This window comes from Pleurodeles waltl, chromosome 11 (genome assembly GCF_031143425.1).
Source record: "Pleurodeles waltl isolate 20211129_DDA chromosome 11, aPleWal1.hap1.20221129, whole genome shotgun sequence".
In the NCBI taxonomy this organism is placed as follows: Eukaryota; Metazoa; Chordata; class Amphibia; order Caudata; family Salamandridae; genus Pleurodeles; species Pleurodeles waltl.
In genome coordinates, this window is record NC_090450.1 from 542,634,920 (window position 1) to 542,653,580 (window position 18,661).

Consider the following 18,661-nt stretch of genomic DNA (forward strand, 5'->3'; position numbering starts at 1 on the left):
ATCACTATTTGAGGTGATGTGCAATTGATCCACCTCTGGTGCTATTCTTTTATCATCCTACCCAAAGAAGAGAATGCGTCGATATGGAAGTCAGTCTCCCATAAAATTATGAATCATTCATAAAAATCCACTTCTTTTCTCACATTCTTAGATGTGTCCTTGATTATCATTACTATTTAGTTTTCAACAATAATTTCCTAAGTGTAATAGTGAATCACCCAATGCAGTTTTACCTACACCTTTCTTCTGGGGCCAACAGTTATGCACTTACTAAACAAAGTAATATTCCATGTAGTTCTGTATAAATAGCTATCTTATACCAATACAAAATCATTATGCTATATAACTATATCTAAGTGGCATATTGTTTGCCCAACTTTCTTCCCATAGCGGCAGTCACCATTATGTGCTCCTTTCACCACTCAATTAAAATATGCACGGTTTCTCATGTTCATTGATCAGTTTCTAACCATTCTTCCACTTTCATTGTATTAATTTTACTATTAACAATATCAGAGTGTTACAATGTGAACATAATTTATAAAAACAAAAACTGAACAACTCAAGTATTTCATTTAATTCTATCAGGTAAACTGTGTTCAATTTGTCCATCCACCAAATCCTCATCCAAGACAGTACTAACCACAATCTCTTCCTCTTATTCCTTCTGGGATTACTTGATCTACTCTGTTATTATTTCATGTGATTCAAGATATGTGAATAATTGATTAAATTCCTCACCATCAGTGATTTAATGCGCTGGTCCTCAAAATACTTCTGTGTTCAGACCGCCACACTCTTATGAGCCTCGTACCTTTGCCAATATTTACTAGGACACTGAGGGGCTGATTCAGAGTTTAGTAGAGGGGTTTCTCTGCCACAAAAGTGACAGATATCCCATCCGCCATATTGAAATTCCCAGAGGCTATAATGGGATCATAATACGGCGTCACTTTTGTGACGAAATATTTGCCTCTGCCAAACTCTAACTCAGGCCCTTAATGTATGTTAGGCATTTTCGAGTTTAATACTCAGTTAAATGGATGAACTTGTGTGGGGGATATACAATGTTTGACTTAATAATGTGTGATAGTGCACACAATTTAAACATGGATTAGAGCTGCTTTGAAGTACGATAAGATTATTTTCTGTATTTTTTCTTTGAATGTAATTTAGTGTTGTCACCATAGATTTTATATATTCATCACTCATCGACAGGCACAAAATGCTGAGGAAACTCACATTTTTGAAAGGACATTGTTCATTTGTATCAATCCACAATAGTTTAGTTTTATTATATTCAAATATTTATCCGTAAAAAATGTAAGCAACTCGTCTTTCTAGTTCATACAATCTTTATTTAGCTTTAAACAGAACTTTGTGGAATTTCTTATTTCCTTAAATGTACTTATCTCAATGTTCCTTCTTTACCTGACATCTTCATGTGATGTTATGTGTTTCGTTATTAATCATTGTGAAAGTAGTAAATTTATTTTTAAAGTGTGGGGAATTAATACTTGTGGATTGCAATAAATTGTACCTGTCTGATTCTTTGGTGAACATACTCAAATGTAGCACCTTATTTGTTTCTTAAATTCTCACGTCAAGATAATGATCATTTTGATTATTTCCAATGTTTATGTGATTCTTTCTTGATTTGTATGCATTCTTCTAATGTTCTTTCTCCATTGTTGTCTTGATTACATTCCAAATATAAGAAAAACTTTGTTGATAAACTGTAACTGAGAACTCACCTTCAAGTCAATTCCCAGAGTTTCAACAAAGTTTAATATCAGCAAAAAAGTGTTGTTTACGGAGGTGGTACATACTTTGAATGCAAAGAGTACTCTTTTCCATTAGTAGATTTATGTAATTGAGTACACTGAATGAGTTGTTTGTTATATCTGGGGCATCAGTCAAAGAACAATCCCTAAAAAAACAGGGAACAGAATGACAGAAGGCCTGATTTTGAGTTTGTCAGGCAGTAGTCCGTTAGTCAGGGTGACAGAGAACATTGCATCCTCCACCCTGATGGACTACCATACCACCTGACAAATTTAGAAAGCACCGCGCCCTGAGCATTGATCTCTGTACCTTAGTTCCTCTGAAGGCACAGAAAGTCATGGCTGAGCACTATGGGCTAGATGTATGAAGCCATTTTGCATTTTTTAATGGTCTAAATCGCTATTTCAGGCCGTTAAGAAATACAAAGTGGGCTTTTCTTATGTACAAAGCCCTTTAAGGAATAGCAAATTGTGATTTCTACCCTGTAGAAATCTCAATTTGGGATTCCCAGAATAGGAAATTCCAGTTAGGGATTTGCCATTCATATTTCGATGTACCAAGCAGTTCCTAAATGCAAATTGGGCATTTAGGAGATGCAATTACCATTGACTTGAAGTCGATGGTAACCAGGTGCAGTTTAAAAAGTGCTTTTTTTAAATTTCAATGGAGCACACATATGCCCCTTGGGCATATGTGTGCTCTACAGGTGCACCACTATTTGTGAGGTGCACCAAGGGGGACCTTTTGCCCATTGCCATCCTTGGTTGTGCATTTTCTAAATAGTGATTTCCTGATAGGAAATCGCTACTTGGGAAATGCAAAACCGTCTCATTGACTCAAATGCAATGGGATTTCCTAATAGTGATTTCCTAATAGTGATTCCCACTTTGTAGGAATCACTATTAGGGAATCGGAATTTTTGTACATTGCATTTTGCGTTTCTTAGATAGTGATTTCTATGAAGTCACTATTTAAGAAATGCAAAATAGCATTTTTGTACATCTGTCCCTAAACCTTTTGTTTTTCAAAAACAAACTCCTAAAGTTTTTTTTTGTTTTTTTTGTGGTGACAAACAGAAACAAGCATTTGCAATACAGTGGGTCTCGCGTTTGCTCAAATTAGAGCTATTAGAGTTGTAAATTCCTATCTGTACTTTTCTTGCCACATAAATTGAAAATGAAAAGTAAAACTGTTGACATAAGCAAGCCTATTCAAAGTGCTACAGCCGCCATGAGTGCAAAGGAGAGGCACAAAAATAATAAGAAGTTCGCTCACAATCAAACCTATCGGCAAACTTGCAATTATTCATGTAATAGGGTTGATGGTGGTAACAAAACTGCCCCAAGGAAGGACAAACGTAAAGCATTTACCAGTGACAACAAAGGATTTTTGAAAGGCAAGCTCATGAAAGAGTGATAGTGATGGGCGTGCGGTGGATGTGGTTAAATGCCCAGAGATAGATTGCAACGCGTCAGATTGCTTGTACGCATGACCTAAAAAGGACATCAGACTGTCTGTCCTAAATAAGGCACTCTGGCACCCAGCACTCTTTAAGCCGTCAGAGTAAGCTTTCCGTTGACAGACCCAACTGGGGCATCACCAACAGAAAGCTGATGGCCCACCAGACTCCTAATAGGATGGCCAGACCATGGGCTGGCCGGTAGGGTACTGTATCACTTTTGTAATGGAAAGGAATACCTAGCCTTAAACCAAACTTTAAATTAAAAGTAGACTATTTCATGCAGAAATGTCTGGTAAAGAGGTGCAAACAGACACATACATGGAAGCTGCAGACATGGCAGCAAAGGCAAATCCCCACAGGTCTTTAGAGGCAATCGACATGGCTGTGACCTGCAAATACAGCACACCAATCTGAAACACTACACCTTAGACACTGGTGGAGGCAGAGGCAAGGCCCAGTATGGCAGGCAGCACTGAAGATTCTCTTGTGCTGAAGCCTCCCTCTCCCACCTCCCTGGGTAATCATTGCTTTATAACCTATTCGCCGCATGTGATTCAGAGAAAGATCCAGCGCTGGAAAACAAAAGGTTACTGACGTGTCTCTTCAGAGCTCCAGATTGTATGTATTTTATAGTTTTAAATGGGCACGGCCACTCCGGATGAAGTAAAAACATTTTTGAAGGATGTATATTCTCCATGATTTGAATTCTATGTTGTTTTTAAAATGTTTTAATTATATTTCTAAAGTTGCTATGCCATTCGTGTGTTCAGTGTTTCCAGACAGAGAAGAGGGACTATTCAAACTATGTGAACATATAATAAATGCCATTACTCCAGAGCTATAATTACATTTAAACAAAATAGCCAACAAATTAGAAAGTATTTCTAAGCATGTCTTGCTGCACAGGGCAGCAAGAGGTCAGATCCGTGAAAAACTGAGATAGGTTTGGAGACAGACACAAGTAAATAATCCATCCCTGTTCTAACAGAGAGACTGCAGCTTGAGAAGACCAGAGGAATCCCTCGGAAGGGGGAACGGAACATTGAAGAGCTGCGTCCTAGCTGGTAAGTGAACTCTCTTTCATACAAGATGAAGATAACCAGTGGTCCAGTTACCAAGATCAGCAGTACTCATTATCAATATAAGAGACATGAAATATTGAGTTAAGCCACTTCAGTTTTAAGCTATGGCCTACAGGTTCCATAGAGATTGTGCGCAGTGCCCTGGTAAGCTCAGTCGTAGTGGTCCACTGTGGAGACCCAGGTCTGTTTAAATTCCTGCACTGTTTTCCTTTCCTGCTTTTTGCCCAAGGTTCTCCCTTGCGTTCACTATCATTGTAGTGAATACAAACACTGTAATTGTCCATGCAAGCTTCTCCATGTGTCCAATATCCCATCCTCTAGTTCCAAGAATCTCCTCCATGGGAAAATACAAACTTTTTCACTTTTTTGAATTTGAATATTTCCACTGTTTTGCCTCTCTATGCCTTGCTCCTTGGTATACATGTTTACATTGTTAATTGCTCCCCAAAGGACTTGTGGTTTTAAACCTTCGCTTTCACAGTCACTAACTTCAAATGTGTGTGGGGCACTTACATAGAGCGGGCAAAGCTACAGAGCAGGGGAATGCTGTACAGGGTGAGATCAAAAGTGACAGGGATAATTCAAAAGAAAATGGGAGCAGGGGAAGGGGATAGGAGGTAAAGAGGAAGTCTGTGTAGACTGAAACGGTACAATCCTGTATGTGCTTCAGAAAACAAAAGATATGTTGATCTCGATCTTGCATCCCAGTGGGTTGATTGAGAATTGCTCTTCATAAACAAAGCAGCAGGCTTTGAAAGCAATGCAGTTGAGAAAAGGGACCAATGGAGTTTTTTTTAATATGAGGAAGATCATCCTGTGCTGCTTTGGCCTATACAGCAGGTCACGATATTGTGTATGTGCCTCTAAGAATAACGACTGAACTCTCTGTAAGGCTTCTTCACTGATGTGTGCACTGGCAACACACTTTCCGTTTTTCTGCTGGGTATACCTCTCTGTGTCACAGTGGCAGACCTCCTATTTCCAAATGGCCTTGTGCCAGAACCTGTTCAGTGTGGGTGTGTTGCAAGCAGGGACTACTGGGGCTCAACCCTGTGGGCCTGAGGTTGTTTGTTTCTGATTTCCCGTGGTCCATCTTACTGTGGCTCTAAAAACTGGACCAAGGACAACCCTTTCTGCACTATCTGCCAGTGGTAGTGATGGTGAGCAATCACAGGCTTCTCATGGAGGTAGTGCTAGACCACAGAGCTCAAAAATCAATCAACAAACAATAAGTATATGCCCAGCTCAGTGGTTATCTTTCGCAGAAAGAAGAACGTATGTTATTACACAACAGTATGCTATCTGTACAACACAGTTCTATTACAGAAACAGTTTAGTGTCTCTGGGTGTTATTTGGCTGTTGCTTAGCCTTATCAATTCTCTTAATGTCCCCCATACCTAGGCTCTCTCCCCATTTCTGAATGCCCCGACCCTCCTCTTTATGGGAATAATATGAATATAGCTCATGTGCAGATTGAATCACCCCCTAAAAGTATGTACTCTCTGCCTCAGTTAGTCTGTTACCAGCTTCAAGTGGAATCCATCCTCATGGGTCAGCCTCACCTCCTCAGGGCCATGGGCACACCACACCCTCAGATTGAGTGGTGGCACATTAGCTGGCAGTTCTGCCCGCTTTGGATCCTTGGGCAGGCCGGAACAGGAAACAACAGTCTTGATGCAGTGCGGTCCCGACCTGACCGACTGTAATTGAATTGGACCTCAGAGTCTTAATGATGGCCTAAGCCAGGGCCGGCAGGTTCTTGATGAAGTACCGATGAGGCCGGGTGATTCTTGGTAGGTACAGTTCACCATGGGCTGATAATGAATTTGACTGCTGCAGCCCTGCACAGCCTGAACACTACTTTGGGTGATGCAGCCATGGACACGCTGATATCAGCTTCAGCAGTTGTAGCCATACACAGGCCAATCTCAACATGCAATACAGCAACAACCGGGGCTCTGTGATTGTTGTTGTGTTGTTATGGTTAGTTTCAGGATCCATTATGGAGAGTTTGAGGACCCTATGATGCTCGGGTCCAACAGACCGCTCTCCAAAGGTGCTCTCTTCTTGGCACACCACAAACATCTGGGACATGCTGCACCTCACTTCTTCCTGGGCAGCCTCGCCTCCTCCAAGATTGACTCATTTCCTCCATCAACAGGCAGACAGGCTCCTAGACCCTTTAGGTTAGGTATACAGCTCTTCCAGCAATAGATCCAGACCTCAGGCAATGTTCTGTCACCTCTGCGGGACTGGCTGTCAAGCGGATACCAGCTCTGGATGCACAGCAGTCCTGTGAATGCACTGTGAAGCACTCCCTTCTTTCGCCACTAAAGACTTCAAACTGGAAAAGTAAGTGAGGTAGAAGGGTCCCACTTTTATACATAACTGGCAAACAGGAGGTGTGTATTCACTGTCTGAGAGTATAAAACCAGTTAATGATGGTTCTCCTTTTAAGTGCTTGTTGTAGGCAGTTCTTCAGACACTGCCTTTGAGTAGATTGATGCTTCTCATAGCACAGTAGTCTCCAATATGGCCCACCCACAACACAAGCACAAAGATGTGAGGTTTCTGCACCTGGCTGCCATCACCCCAAGTGAAGGAGTAATCAGAGAAAGACAAAAGGGCAGATCTCACGTAAAGGTTTCCTCACCTTTGACAACAGAGTCTGGAATCTCAGCCCTCACCCCTACCATCCAGCAAATCGCAGTGTTCAGGAACATTAATCAGCAGCTCCTTGCTAACCAAAAGACCTCATCAGATATCTAAACAAGCTCTATCTTGACCCTCCTCCCTCACTTTAGTGCCTTGGTTTCAACCTTAGGCTTCAACAATGTGAGCAATACACTTCTGCTGTCTGGGAAAATAGCCATCACCGTAACATCTTGTGCAAGGCCAGGCTAGGAGTATCCAAAATGGACTCCACTGGCCTCCACTTATCTTGCTCACACACAGTCACCATGCATGTACCACACAGGCTACATACAGCAACATGCATAATGTGCACTCTTAATGTTAAAACAAAAGACTGAGTAAGTGCATATGAGCAGAACTTTACACAAGTAGGCTTCCACTCCAGTGATTCCAGTAAAAATGTTTGGTCATTCTAGGGATTCTCAAAACACAGTCTGCTGCTAATGCTGCTCTACTTGCCAAACCCATGACAGGAACAGTAGTCTATTGTAAATAACATAACTGAGGATGTACTTGATGCCCGCTTAGGTCAGAAGTATGGGACATACCCATGCCAGCGAAAAATCTAAGCTGGATTACTGTACCACCAGTGCCAAAAATCAAAAGTCAGGATGCCAGACACATGCAGTTAGGCACCCAGGTAACAAGAACATGTCTGAAGAACGTGCAGTGACATTCTCATCCCAACACCTTGTCACACTGTTAATCCACTTTGTGTATATCAGATCTGACAACATGAAAGGCTCTTGTCTTTGGAGAAACACTCTGTCAATCTGAGTTCTTGGTTCTCTGCCTGTTAGGAGAGAGCCATGACAGTGTAGTGGAACGGACGCAGTGCTTCACTACCTACCTCTGGTTCATATCCAAGTATGGAGCCTGTCTGAACATGGTGCACCTTGTTCCTTTGTTAGACTCCACTGGCTACTGCCCTTCTGAAAGGTAAACAACTTTGTTCTTCTGCTGTGGCCCTTGGCCTCATGACTCTAAAGCCACCCGTTCCAGCTTTGAGCTTTGAATATCTTCCCTTTTACCCACCTTTGGTCTGTGAACTACTCACTTAGGACACTTTGTGTTATTTTTTTGGCTTTGGGTGTTCTGTGGTTTTCATTGCCAGGCTCTCTGGAATGGGAGTGCATGGGGCATGTGGCAGGAGTAACAGGCACCCTGGGTGTAGCGAACCATGCTCCACACTTGAGGCTTTGGGCTCCTTGGGTGTTGTAGAGCATCAGTGCATGAGACTCCTTTGGTATACTGGACGTGGTTCCTTACGATTGAAGCGCTGAAGACATAGATTTTGTAAAACGAGTTCCTTGTGTTGGAGAGCTTGTTGCAATGGAAAGCTAGGTTTGTCTGAAGGTGCTGAGAAATTTTGCAGTTGTCAGAAGAGGCTGTGTGAGGATTGTCAGCTCCATGGGATTTCAGTGCAGTCCTCTGTTGGGTTGGAAAGACTACTTCGGTTTCGAGTACTGCGCTCATTCTGTTTGGAGCACCAGTGTTCTTGTTGGCATGCTGGACCTTCTGGATTTGGAGTTCAAGGCATTTTTGAAGTAGTGTTGTGTTTGGAAGATAGGCTTCTGTGATTGGAAAGATTTGATTCTTGCACAGCGCGTGGCAGGCTCGGTTTTCTATGCGTCACACAGTGACCATTGTTAACACAGCCCATGCGCCACACATATAGTAAGTACCTCCATAGATTCCACAAAATATTTTCAGTGTGAACAATGCCTTGCGCTGGAACAAGTTAAGTGATTGGCATAGTGTAAAGTAAACAAAAAAATGATATGTACTAAAGGTACTTCAAAATGGTGATTACCTACACGCATAATAAAACCTACATACAATCCTACTCCTATTCCTAGTACCATAGGGTACTATGTGTATGGGTGGTCTTAGTTTGTAAATAGAGATCCCCGCGTGAGAGTGAGGGACTCCTGTGTGTGTGGGATGAATATCTTTGTACTTCAAATTGTCTGTGAATTTGAGAGGATGAACATGTGTGTAGGGTGAGGGGGTTTGTAGCGCTTATGGTCTGTGGGGCGCATTTGGCAGGTTGTGGGAATACTCCAAGGCTAATGGTAGATTCCCAGATGAGGTTGAGTTGAGAAGCAGGCTCGAGGATTTATTTGCAAAGCAAACTTGTACCCTCTGCGTGTACCTACCTGCCCAGAACCTTGTCCCACTTCACAGACAAATCTTCACTGCCCCATCCAAAATTACATCAATAAATAAAATCTGAGAGGCGTATGGATCGCCACCAGCTCTAGCCTGAGAAGTACATAAATACTAAAATGGACACTTGATTACACTCCATGATCTGGCACATGCAGACGCAGGATGGTGGAACAGACTGACAGTGTGGGTGGGTAGTCGAAGCCTGAAATCTGCAGATGGGGCTGGCACGCGCAGGGAGACCCGGAGACAGCCAGACGAATCCGAGGACGGAGGTTGGCACCTTGTATGACAGATGGACCATAAAAAAGATCTACCGTGTCTGGGGGCAGTCCGGCGTTGCCCACTACGCACAGACGGGCGCTGAGACGGGCAGATGTACAGACACCACCCAGGAGGGAGGGTTGGACGAACAAAGCATTGGGCGGACATAAGATGGAGAACGTTCCGGCGGCTGCGGCCTCCTTCCTGCCAGACTCGGCTCCGTTGGCGGCCCTTTCGCTTGCATAATACCATGGCGTCTGCCAAGCTGAGCTGGCGTTGTTTGTGGACAAACAGACTTCTCTGTTCCTGCTGTGTGTGTAATTAGAAAAAGCCGGGCCAGCGTGGGTTACTTGAGGAGACACTGCGACTGGGCAGCAAGAGGGTGATTGCCAGGGCAAGGCCCGGGCACCGGAGGGTGTATGAGGGGCAAGTGGCAGTACAAGGCTGGATAATATGAGTGCAGGAGCGTGAATTGTCAGGACACGATCGAGGAAAGAAGGTGCCAGAGGAAACTGGCAAGACAATGTCCGTCTGGGGGATGTATAAGGGTGGATGCCAGGACAAGCTCGGGAAGTGGGCGACTGGCAAGAAAAAGGCAGAGAATGCAGCAATGCAACCATCAAGGCAATAGTGGCGAACCGGTTATGCCTTGGTCGCTCTTCAGCTTAGCAAGTGCCGACAAGTCCTCTGCAATAGATTGCTGAAGGGAGCTAGTTGGGCAAATCTGGGTTCACTGCCTGTGCTTGGGGGGGAGGAGGGAAGATGAGGTAAGGTGCTGGAGGTCAGATTCCTTCAGTGAATGGTGTGTGACGACCCTGGCAAATCAAAAAGGGGGCAGCTGAGCAAGCAATAGCCTGCTGCCTGCACTTACAGCGCCGCAGAACGCGTCGACTCCGAGCCAGCCAGTGTAGCCTCAGGTACCCCAGTGGTGTGGCAGCCCTCGTTTGCTCTTCACTGACACGCTGTGCGATCTTGGGCCGCTGACAGCTATTGGGCACACCGTCTCCTGCATTAGCTGTCAGGCAATGCACCGGTGACCCAAATAATATTGCACGTCCTGCAGTCAGCTCTCTCTGTCTTCTAAAGTACGCTTGGCAAATCGGGGTGTAGGAAATGTGCGTGGTGTGCATTTGCGTAATTACGTGACTTTATGGGAAAAATGTACGAAGTCCAAAACCGACATTTAGCGCTGTATTTTAGCACAAATGTGTCCTTGCATCCATTTTGGATGAAGAATGCTTTGGTGCTAAACAAAATAGCGCAATAACACAAGCTCTGCAATCGGAAGTGCCCCACTTTCTGGTCGTTCCCGTTGATCCCATGCGTTTCTGCTAAATTGTTGCACGAACAACGTATACTTATGTGAAATAGCATAAAAGCGTAATTACATTTCAGGAAATTCACATAAATTGCTTTATGCAACTTTACCAAGACTATTCTAGATTATGCTGGCGTAATGACAATTTCACTGAGGCCTACTGGCAACACAGCATGCACATCTGACTTTTCATTCTCCAGCACGCTTGGCCAGCTCAGATCAAATGTATGCCTAAGCAAGAACCAGAGTAAGAGGGCAGATTTTTAACTCTAGGATCCATTAGTTCCTTTTGCTATCTGTAGCTTGTTACTGATGCCAGCCCCGCAGTGCCATGTGCAAATCTGGAAGAGATTAAACCTTCGAAGTGGAAGTTCATTTCACAATGTATATATGTGCCTGTCTATCAATAGACGTCTGTGCTTTGTACAGAACAAACCTAACCACAAAGCAATGAAGCACTGTACAAAAAAATGTAAATATCCCCAAAAAGTCTGAAATGTCTTTCACGTATAGACTACGCCAACAATCTCTATCTGTGGTGTCCAAAATACCTGAGTGCGAACTTCAAAGACTGCAAACCGTAGTTACCTTACCACTCATCTAGCATTCCCATCTCTTCATTAGAGAATTTAAAAATCTCTGTGCATGGTTCACAGGGTGCCTTATTGACATATCCCTCTATACTTACAAGAGAGATTTACTCTTTAAAGACCGTCTAGGAATTTGAGATGTACCCACATATTCTACTTTGGAGTCCCAGAGACAAACATTGGTCACACTTGGGGGAGTGGACCACTCAAGGATTTCTTTCCCACAATCACTAACGCTTCAGGGAGATCCCCATGAATATTCCCAGACTAGCAAACCCTACTGAGCAGGAGTAGCTGATATTTCTTTCAGTGCAGAGGCCAGATTATGGCAAATGTTGCTTTTAGTCAAGTACTTTTAACTCTTGTTTTATGGAGAGGGTAAACGGTGCTATTTGGGAATACACCATAAAGGGGAGTGGAGGGGCAGAATTACACCACCGAGAAGAGGAGTTTTCAGGGGAGGGAATTACAGTAGAAGAGTGCAGAATTCTGCAATGGTGGCTAGAGGAGATCTTGAGGCAGAGTTGTATGCCACCTGATAAATGCCAAAGCCCTTGCTAGTCACCGACATTTCCCGGATTTCTGTTTGAGTTTAAGACCACTGATGAAAGAATGGAACCTTGGGGGATGCCACAGATTTGGTTTCTGACTTAGAAAAGCTTATGCAGAGGAGCTGGGCTCTCACTGAAAGTTGTTATCGTAGCAACGATGATCCATATGGAGTTCAATCAGAGTGTCTGGGAGTCAAGAAAGACCAGCGATCCTCAGTGTTGAAAACTGCAGAGAGGTTGAGCAGGATGAGAGCACTGTTGAAGAACTGAAGAGCATCAACCACAACCTGGATTTTACTGTCTCTGTGCTGCACTGGCTCTGCTGCTGGTAGTCTTGTAAGAGGGTGGTTATCTTGATTTCCCTGAGGATGTGGTTAGCAAAAGCCTTCTTATTAACATTCCCAAAAAATGACAGATGAGTGATCAGATGGTAGTTTGTGAGATTATTGTGTCGAGGCTAGGCTTCTCTAGAATGGCCAGAAGCTGTCATATATTGAGAGCCTCAGGGAAGGTACCTAGGGCGAAGAAGATGTTGGCCATGTTTAGTTGATTTATCAGGGCTTCTCTCGAGAGGTACTTCACTATCATTGATGGGATGACATCATCTTTCTACCCTGTAGTTTTCGGGAAATGGCATGTTTTTACCACATTACTCAGAGGACATTGGAAGTAGTTTATTTGGATGCACTGTTGGGTGGGACTTTCGTTGAGATGATGGGTGCAGCTGTGTTGTTGATGTCCTATAAGACTTTGTTGATATTGTCCGTGAAGAAGTTGTGGATTACTGGGGCATTCTCTTGGAGTGGACTAGTGCCATGTTTGGCGCATGCTTCATAATGATGTATTTATTAGTCCCACCCTTTTCTAGTAACTCAAAACAAAGGTCAGAACAGTACGACGCTGACTTGCAGTAGGAGAGCACCAAGTTCCCCACATTATACATCTAATTTCCTAAATATAAAATCTACATTCTCCTTGTCTTTGCCATTTGTCTGAAGAATAGGGTAGCAGAGAGGGGTGTTAAATGCCCACCATTAACCTTGTAACTGCTGCAATCAGATTGAGTGCTGAGAAACGAGACAGGCAGGAAGATAAGATGAATAATGGAAAATTGCTTGAAAGAGGAATTTCAAGCAAAGAGCACAGAAGGGAGTAGAAGCTGGAAAAACGAAGTAAAAATTAGCGAATTAGGGGCAATAGGAAATAAAAGCAAACATTCTTCATAAGCACTAGAGAAACACAGTCTCTCTAATGTGTTGCAAACTAAAAAAGAGTAAACACTGATCGCTACACATTTTTACAACTTTTAAAATCATGGGAAAATGCTTAAAAAATCTCCAAGATTCACAACAAATAGAAACAGAAAACAGAAAAGCCTAAGTATGTTTGTTGGGAAGTGTGTGAAGGCTTTCCTTATTACCTTAGCTGACTTTGGCTGGCCTCAGTGACTTAGAGCGTGTCACATGTCAAAGGTACTTGCAGCAGAATCCTTCAGCCAGCATCACGATGAGTGACACAAGAGGTACTTCACTGTGGTGTGGATGCTGTCTTGGCTTTTTCCACTGCTGTGGGTCAGCTGCCTGAAAAACAGTGTGATTTTAGAGGAGGGCACCTGGTTGTGGAAGACATCCTTCACAGTTTGGTCAATGTGTCTGTCGTCTTTTATGTTAAGTTGCAGAGGAAAATGTGGACATAAATAGTTGAGCTGGTTTTGTTGAGACTGGTCATCTAAAAAATGAAAGCTGGACTAGTGTCAGATGATCGGTAGATGAGGTAGAACTGAATGTATGGCAGATAGCTGAAAGCAGGAAAGGAGGTCAAAGGTGTTGAAGGTCAGTGGCAGCACAAGGTGGATAACTGTGACTCGGCTGGTGAGTACGATGGATGCTGTAGTACCAGGACATCAAGGATATGGTTGATGTTCAAATACTAATTTTCTTCCTAATGATCATGGTGTTGAGGTTATTAGTGGTGATAAGGTTGGTAGTGTCTGCTGATTGCAGGATTGCACAGTGTGCATACATCGGCATTAAGAGCACGTTCACAAAATTTGATTCTGGGGGTGAGACAATGACCTAAGCCCTTAGCCACCAGAAAAGAGGAAAAATATTTTGGGTAGACAACAATTCCACCTTGTCCACAGGAATACATCATTGCTCATGGAGATGACTGAGACATTTTGACCCTTAAGTAGCCTCATGGTTGAGATATCTAAGGCCTCTCCAAGAGATACCATGGTCTGAATCTATCCTTGTGGTTGGTATATTGAGAAGGAACCCCCTGAAAGTGAAGTCCTCAATCAATGGGCATTTTACCCTCAATGGCATCAAAGTGCTTTGTATCACAGAGGATATTGGATTGAGCATTCTGTTCTTTTTTGCAAGGTTGATTTTGTGTTTTCCAACTTCTAAATCAGTGTCTGATGGGGGACAGTAAAAATGTTGATGAGAAATGTGTTTCTGAGCATCCCCTACTAACCTCTCCACACATTTAGATCTAGTTGAAGGCTTGTGATGTGTGTCTAATAATCCACTCAGAAGGCTGTTAGAGTGATTGATTTTCGAATTAATGACTGCTCTGACAGCTGCAGGGTTATGTAATTTGAGTGTGGTAGGTAACCACTGAAGCGCACACGCACATCTGCCATTGTATCTGAATGCAGTCCAGAAGCACTCCCTTGAACTCATGCATTCAGGCATGCACACATATCTACCAATGGAACATTTACATCCTTGTTGTATGGGTCCTACAAACAACTCTCGCCATGTACTAAGTCAGGACCTGTACCATCAGGATTTTATTGGAGCAATGAAACATTCCTGACCCACATCTCAATGCCTTTTGCACGCTGTATGGACCATAGTGCTATTTTTTGGTGTAGAAAGTAGCAACTGCTCTGTAAGACTAGACCGCCCAATAAATTTCACCATTGTATCATGTTCTCTTTCCAGGCTGGAGAATCTCACCACCTGTCTGCCGCTACCAGAATACTGCCATCCTCGTGGGAAACTGAACCTGGCCTCCTACATGCTTGCTGACCAGCTGTGGTTGTGTCCTCGTATCTCTGCAACCCACGGTAAGAAGACACACAGTTACATGATGATAAGGTGGAAGATGATCTGCAAGATTGGGATGACCTGCAGACTAATTTTCTGGGATGGGAAGGGGGATCTCAGGAGGTCTCCTCTGAGGATGAGGAACAAGCACATACTGTTACACCTACAGTGCCATAAGAGGAGAGTTTTGGGATGTGATAATTAGATTTTCCTTTTTTTCTGTGGAACTTGACCAGTGAACACTTCACGCTGCATCAAATGTTGGGGGTGGCTGTAGTTATGGGTTATCTTTTTCTTCATTTGTGTATTGCTATAATCCGGCTGTAAACAATAAAAGATGTCTTCAAAAAAAGAAGACACACAGTTATTCTCCAGAGGAGGTTCTTTTCTGAAAGGAGAGATGTTCAGCCAAAAAATTAGTATCACTTGTGTCTATGTAGATCGGTCCAAGCGGACTCCCACATGTGTTGTTGTGGTAGATGCAGAGCAGGTGTAGAGCAGCCCGTCCACACCCATGTTGCATGATGGAGATGGTTTAAGGTACTAACCAGAGCGTCAGACTCCAAGAGGCAATACAAGAATGGAGCCGACCTTGAGAGTACACCCATGATACCAGAATAGGCCTAATCAGAATACCTGAGCAGAGCATAGTTTTGTTGCAATTGTGGTTCAACAGTAAACACATGGACGTTAAACACGGATATGATCAGGCTTTTATTATGAACCAAACACTACCTCTCAAAGGAGGAGGGGTAAATATAGTCACTTTTTACAAGTCTGCTGAGTGGCAAAGAGAGAACTGGTAGACACAGAGGGACTTTACGGAACCTGTGAGCTGTAAACAGAGACCAAGTTGGAATTAGCAACCATTATATGGAAGCCTAAACTCAGCTATAATGGTATTCTCTACACACAGTGGACAAAAGTGCACCCAGAGTAACTATATACGAGAAATTCATACGTCTTTACATGGTGAAGCTTTAGATTTTTAATTAGGCCTGTGAGAAATGTGCCTGGGAAATTAATGTTCCTTTTGAACGAAAGATATACCCCCACGTTTAGTTTATATGCGAGATACTGTGAAATTTCACTTAGCAAAATTTTACATCATTCATGAAATTTCACAAGATTTTACACAGGCCTAATTTTAATAGATATTGGTCCCTTTACAGGGAAATCCAAGCTTGCAGTCAGTGAGCTCCCTTAAGACCCTGAATGGCTGCCCCACCTGTTTGAAAGGGTGACAGCCAATTCTCTTAAAGATGGATGCACACAAGAGGCATCTAGGAAAACTATGCCCTAAGGATCAGCTTCTGCTGGATACTAATACGGAAACCCTTTTCCCCCACCCCATCTAGCGTGAGAGGTGAACATACGAGCCCATCTAGCGTGAGAGGTGAACATACGAGGGCCCTGTTTGGAATGGAAGTTTCGCCCCTCTCCCCTCTCGTTCTGTGATGAAGGTGTGAAAGGAGAAGATTAATCTTTTGGTCTCTGAACCTGTTATTCAGAGTCACACTCTGCCGGTTGCTTGTTTTCAAATTCTGAAGTGCAAATCCCTGGTCCTAAATTTGAACAAAGCCCATTTCTTGGAAAAGTCCCTGACTACAGACTCCTGTTTGTCAGCTGGCAGCAAATTAGGGAGGAAAGGATGTGGCGTGGCAATGCTCCCATTTTCCAAACGTCCGAAGAGGGCAATGCTTCATTGGCAAAACAAAGAGAAAAAACAGATGCAGGGGTCCCAGGTGTTTCTTAGGAGCACCCCACCGGCATCGGTGAATCGTGGTGTTGCCCCATGCCAAGGCTGTTTCATCTTTATTCCCTCTTTTTTATACCACCCTACACTTCCTGTCTTTTTAACTCACTCTTGCAGGATTTTTGCCTTTCTCTCATTTTCACTGTTTTCCCATCCTTATTTTCCTCCTTTGTCTCTTTGTTTCTGCCTCTGCTTTGATCTGGGTCAAAAGCCTGATAATAAAAAATAAGTCCTGGCCCCAAACAATGAATGTTGCTGTCGACCACCTACAAACACCGTCACAAATTAACCACTGGACCAGGTTTTGAATTGAAAGTCCACTCAGTCCTGGATGAGCTTCACTGCAGGAATAGGGAGGTCTGCTATTGACTAGGGAAGGAGGAAACATCATACCCACAGTCTATCTGGAACACAAAAGAGGTGCCAATTAAGGCTGAAGATTCACTTAAAATTCAGTATGATCAAACTACAGACCTCGAGGTCCTCTGAACCCCGCGGCATAGCAAGGGTGTCAGGGGCCCCGATGCAAGCCAGGAAAATGGGTTCCCATTTACAAGCTGGATAGTAGAAGACAGCCAAAATGTGAATGCTAGGGCTCCCTGATAGCCCTGGCCCGGTGTCAGTACTCCTGCCGCACTATTGGTAGCAACGCACCTGCTTGAATCATGTGTACATCAATAAAAGAAAAAAGTAAAAAAATGTATGATGGATAAACATACTGTACCAATTGCATTTTGTATTTGTGTACGTAGTTTGATCATACTGAATTTTTAGTGGGTTATTCATTGCTTTGTGGGTTATATATTCAGCACAAAAACACAGAAGTTTGTGGGCGCTGTTGAGTAACCCGGACATGTACCCATTTAAATGCCAGGAAGAGCTAGTGGGAATACCCAAGTTTTAAGGAGCTGGTAGATGTCTGGGAGATGAGCTTCTGACGGTATTTCTAACGAGAAAAGAGAATTCCAACGCTTACTCGTTCCCACTCGAAAGACTGCTGCCTACTCTCCTCGGTCTCAGAAGAAATTCAGACCATGTACTAAGTGGAAAAGCCCTCTTTTTTAGACCAGGTCTACAACAAAAACTCACAAAACGTCTCAGCAAATGCCTTACAGTCTACCCCTATGCCTCACTAATTCAATAACCATACCTAATGTTCCAACTGTGAAACATCCCATAACATCTCCCTCAACATTCACCCACACACAACCTTATTTTATTTATTTCTCTACCGTCCTTACATCACCTGCAAAATCTTACTCACCCTCGAACTGCCCCAAACCCCACCCGGGCTAGAGTCACTCGCCCTTCATCGAGCCGAAGCAACAATTACTGCTCGTGGCCCTTGCCAACTTCCTGCCACCCAGGAAAACCCCGACAAGGAATTCCTGCCCCGCCAGCCTCGCTGCTTTAGTTGGTGCTCTGAGTCTGAAGGAGTGCTTTCCAAAATGGGACTCTGCCCAGCATAGCAAAATTAGTGCTTTGTGCAAGACCAGTAGGACCTGAAACTGGTTAAGTTACTGCCATCAGTAGGTCTGAATACTTCCTCACTAAAATTCCCCCCTCCAATCCAAGAAAAACATTTCCAGAAAACCACAACTCATCCGAGCCGCAGAGCCAGACCTCCTGTCCCTTTCCCAGCTGGTCCTTTTTTGTCTTTCTTCACAATACTCTACCCTTAACTATATATATATATATATATATATATATATATATATATATATATATATATACACACACACATATCCCCCCTAGTAGACTAGGAAGACTTTACTCCCCAGAAATTCAGAGATCCGTTCACTCCAACAGACAACCAAACCTTGCAAGGAGAGCACAAATTCCCTCCCACTTAGAGAACATAAGACCAGGAGTGCAGTTAAAATCCTGGCCAACATAGCTCTTGTGATTGGTCTCCGTTTGACGACTAAACACC

The 18,661-nt window shown here is 43.4% G+C and overlaps 1 protein-coding gene across 3 annotated transcripts in view; it reads left to right on the forward strand.

Moving 5' to 3' along the window:
- Positions 1-18,661, forward strand: part of HR (HR lysine demethylase and nuclear receptor corepressor) — a 316,649-nt gene that overhangs the window by 230,006 nt on the left and 67,982 nt on the right. For all 3 annotated transcript variants that reach the window (XM_069213971.1, XM_069213973.1, XM_069213972.1), the window contains exons 14-15: positions 4,236-4,311; positions 14,868-14,992. In XM_069213971.1, coding sequence (XP_069070072.1) covers positions 4,236-4,311; positions 14,868-14,992 — 201 coding nt within the window. The remainder of the gene's footprint in view (positions 1-4,235; positions 4,312-14,867; positions 14,993-18,661) is intronic.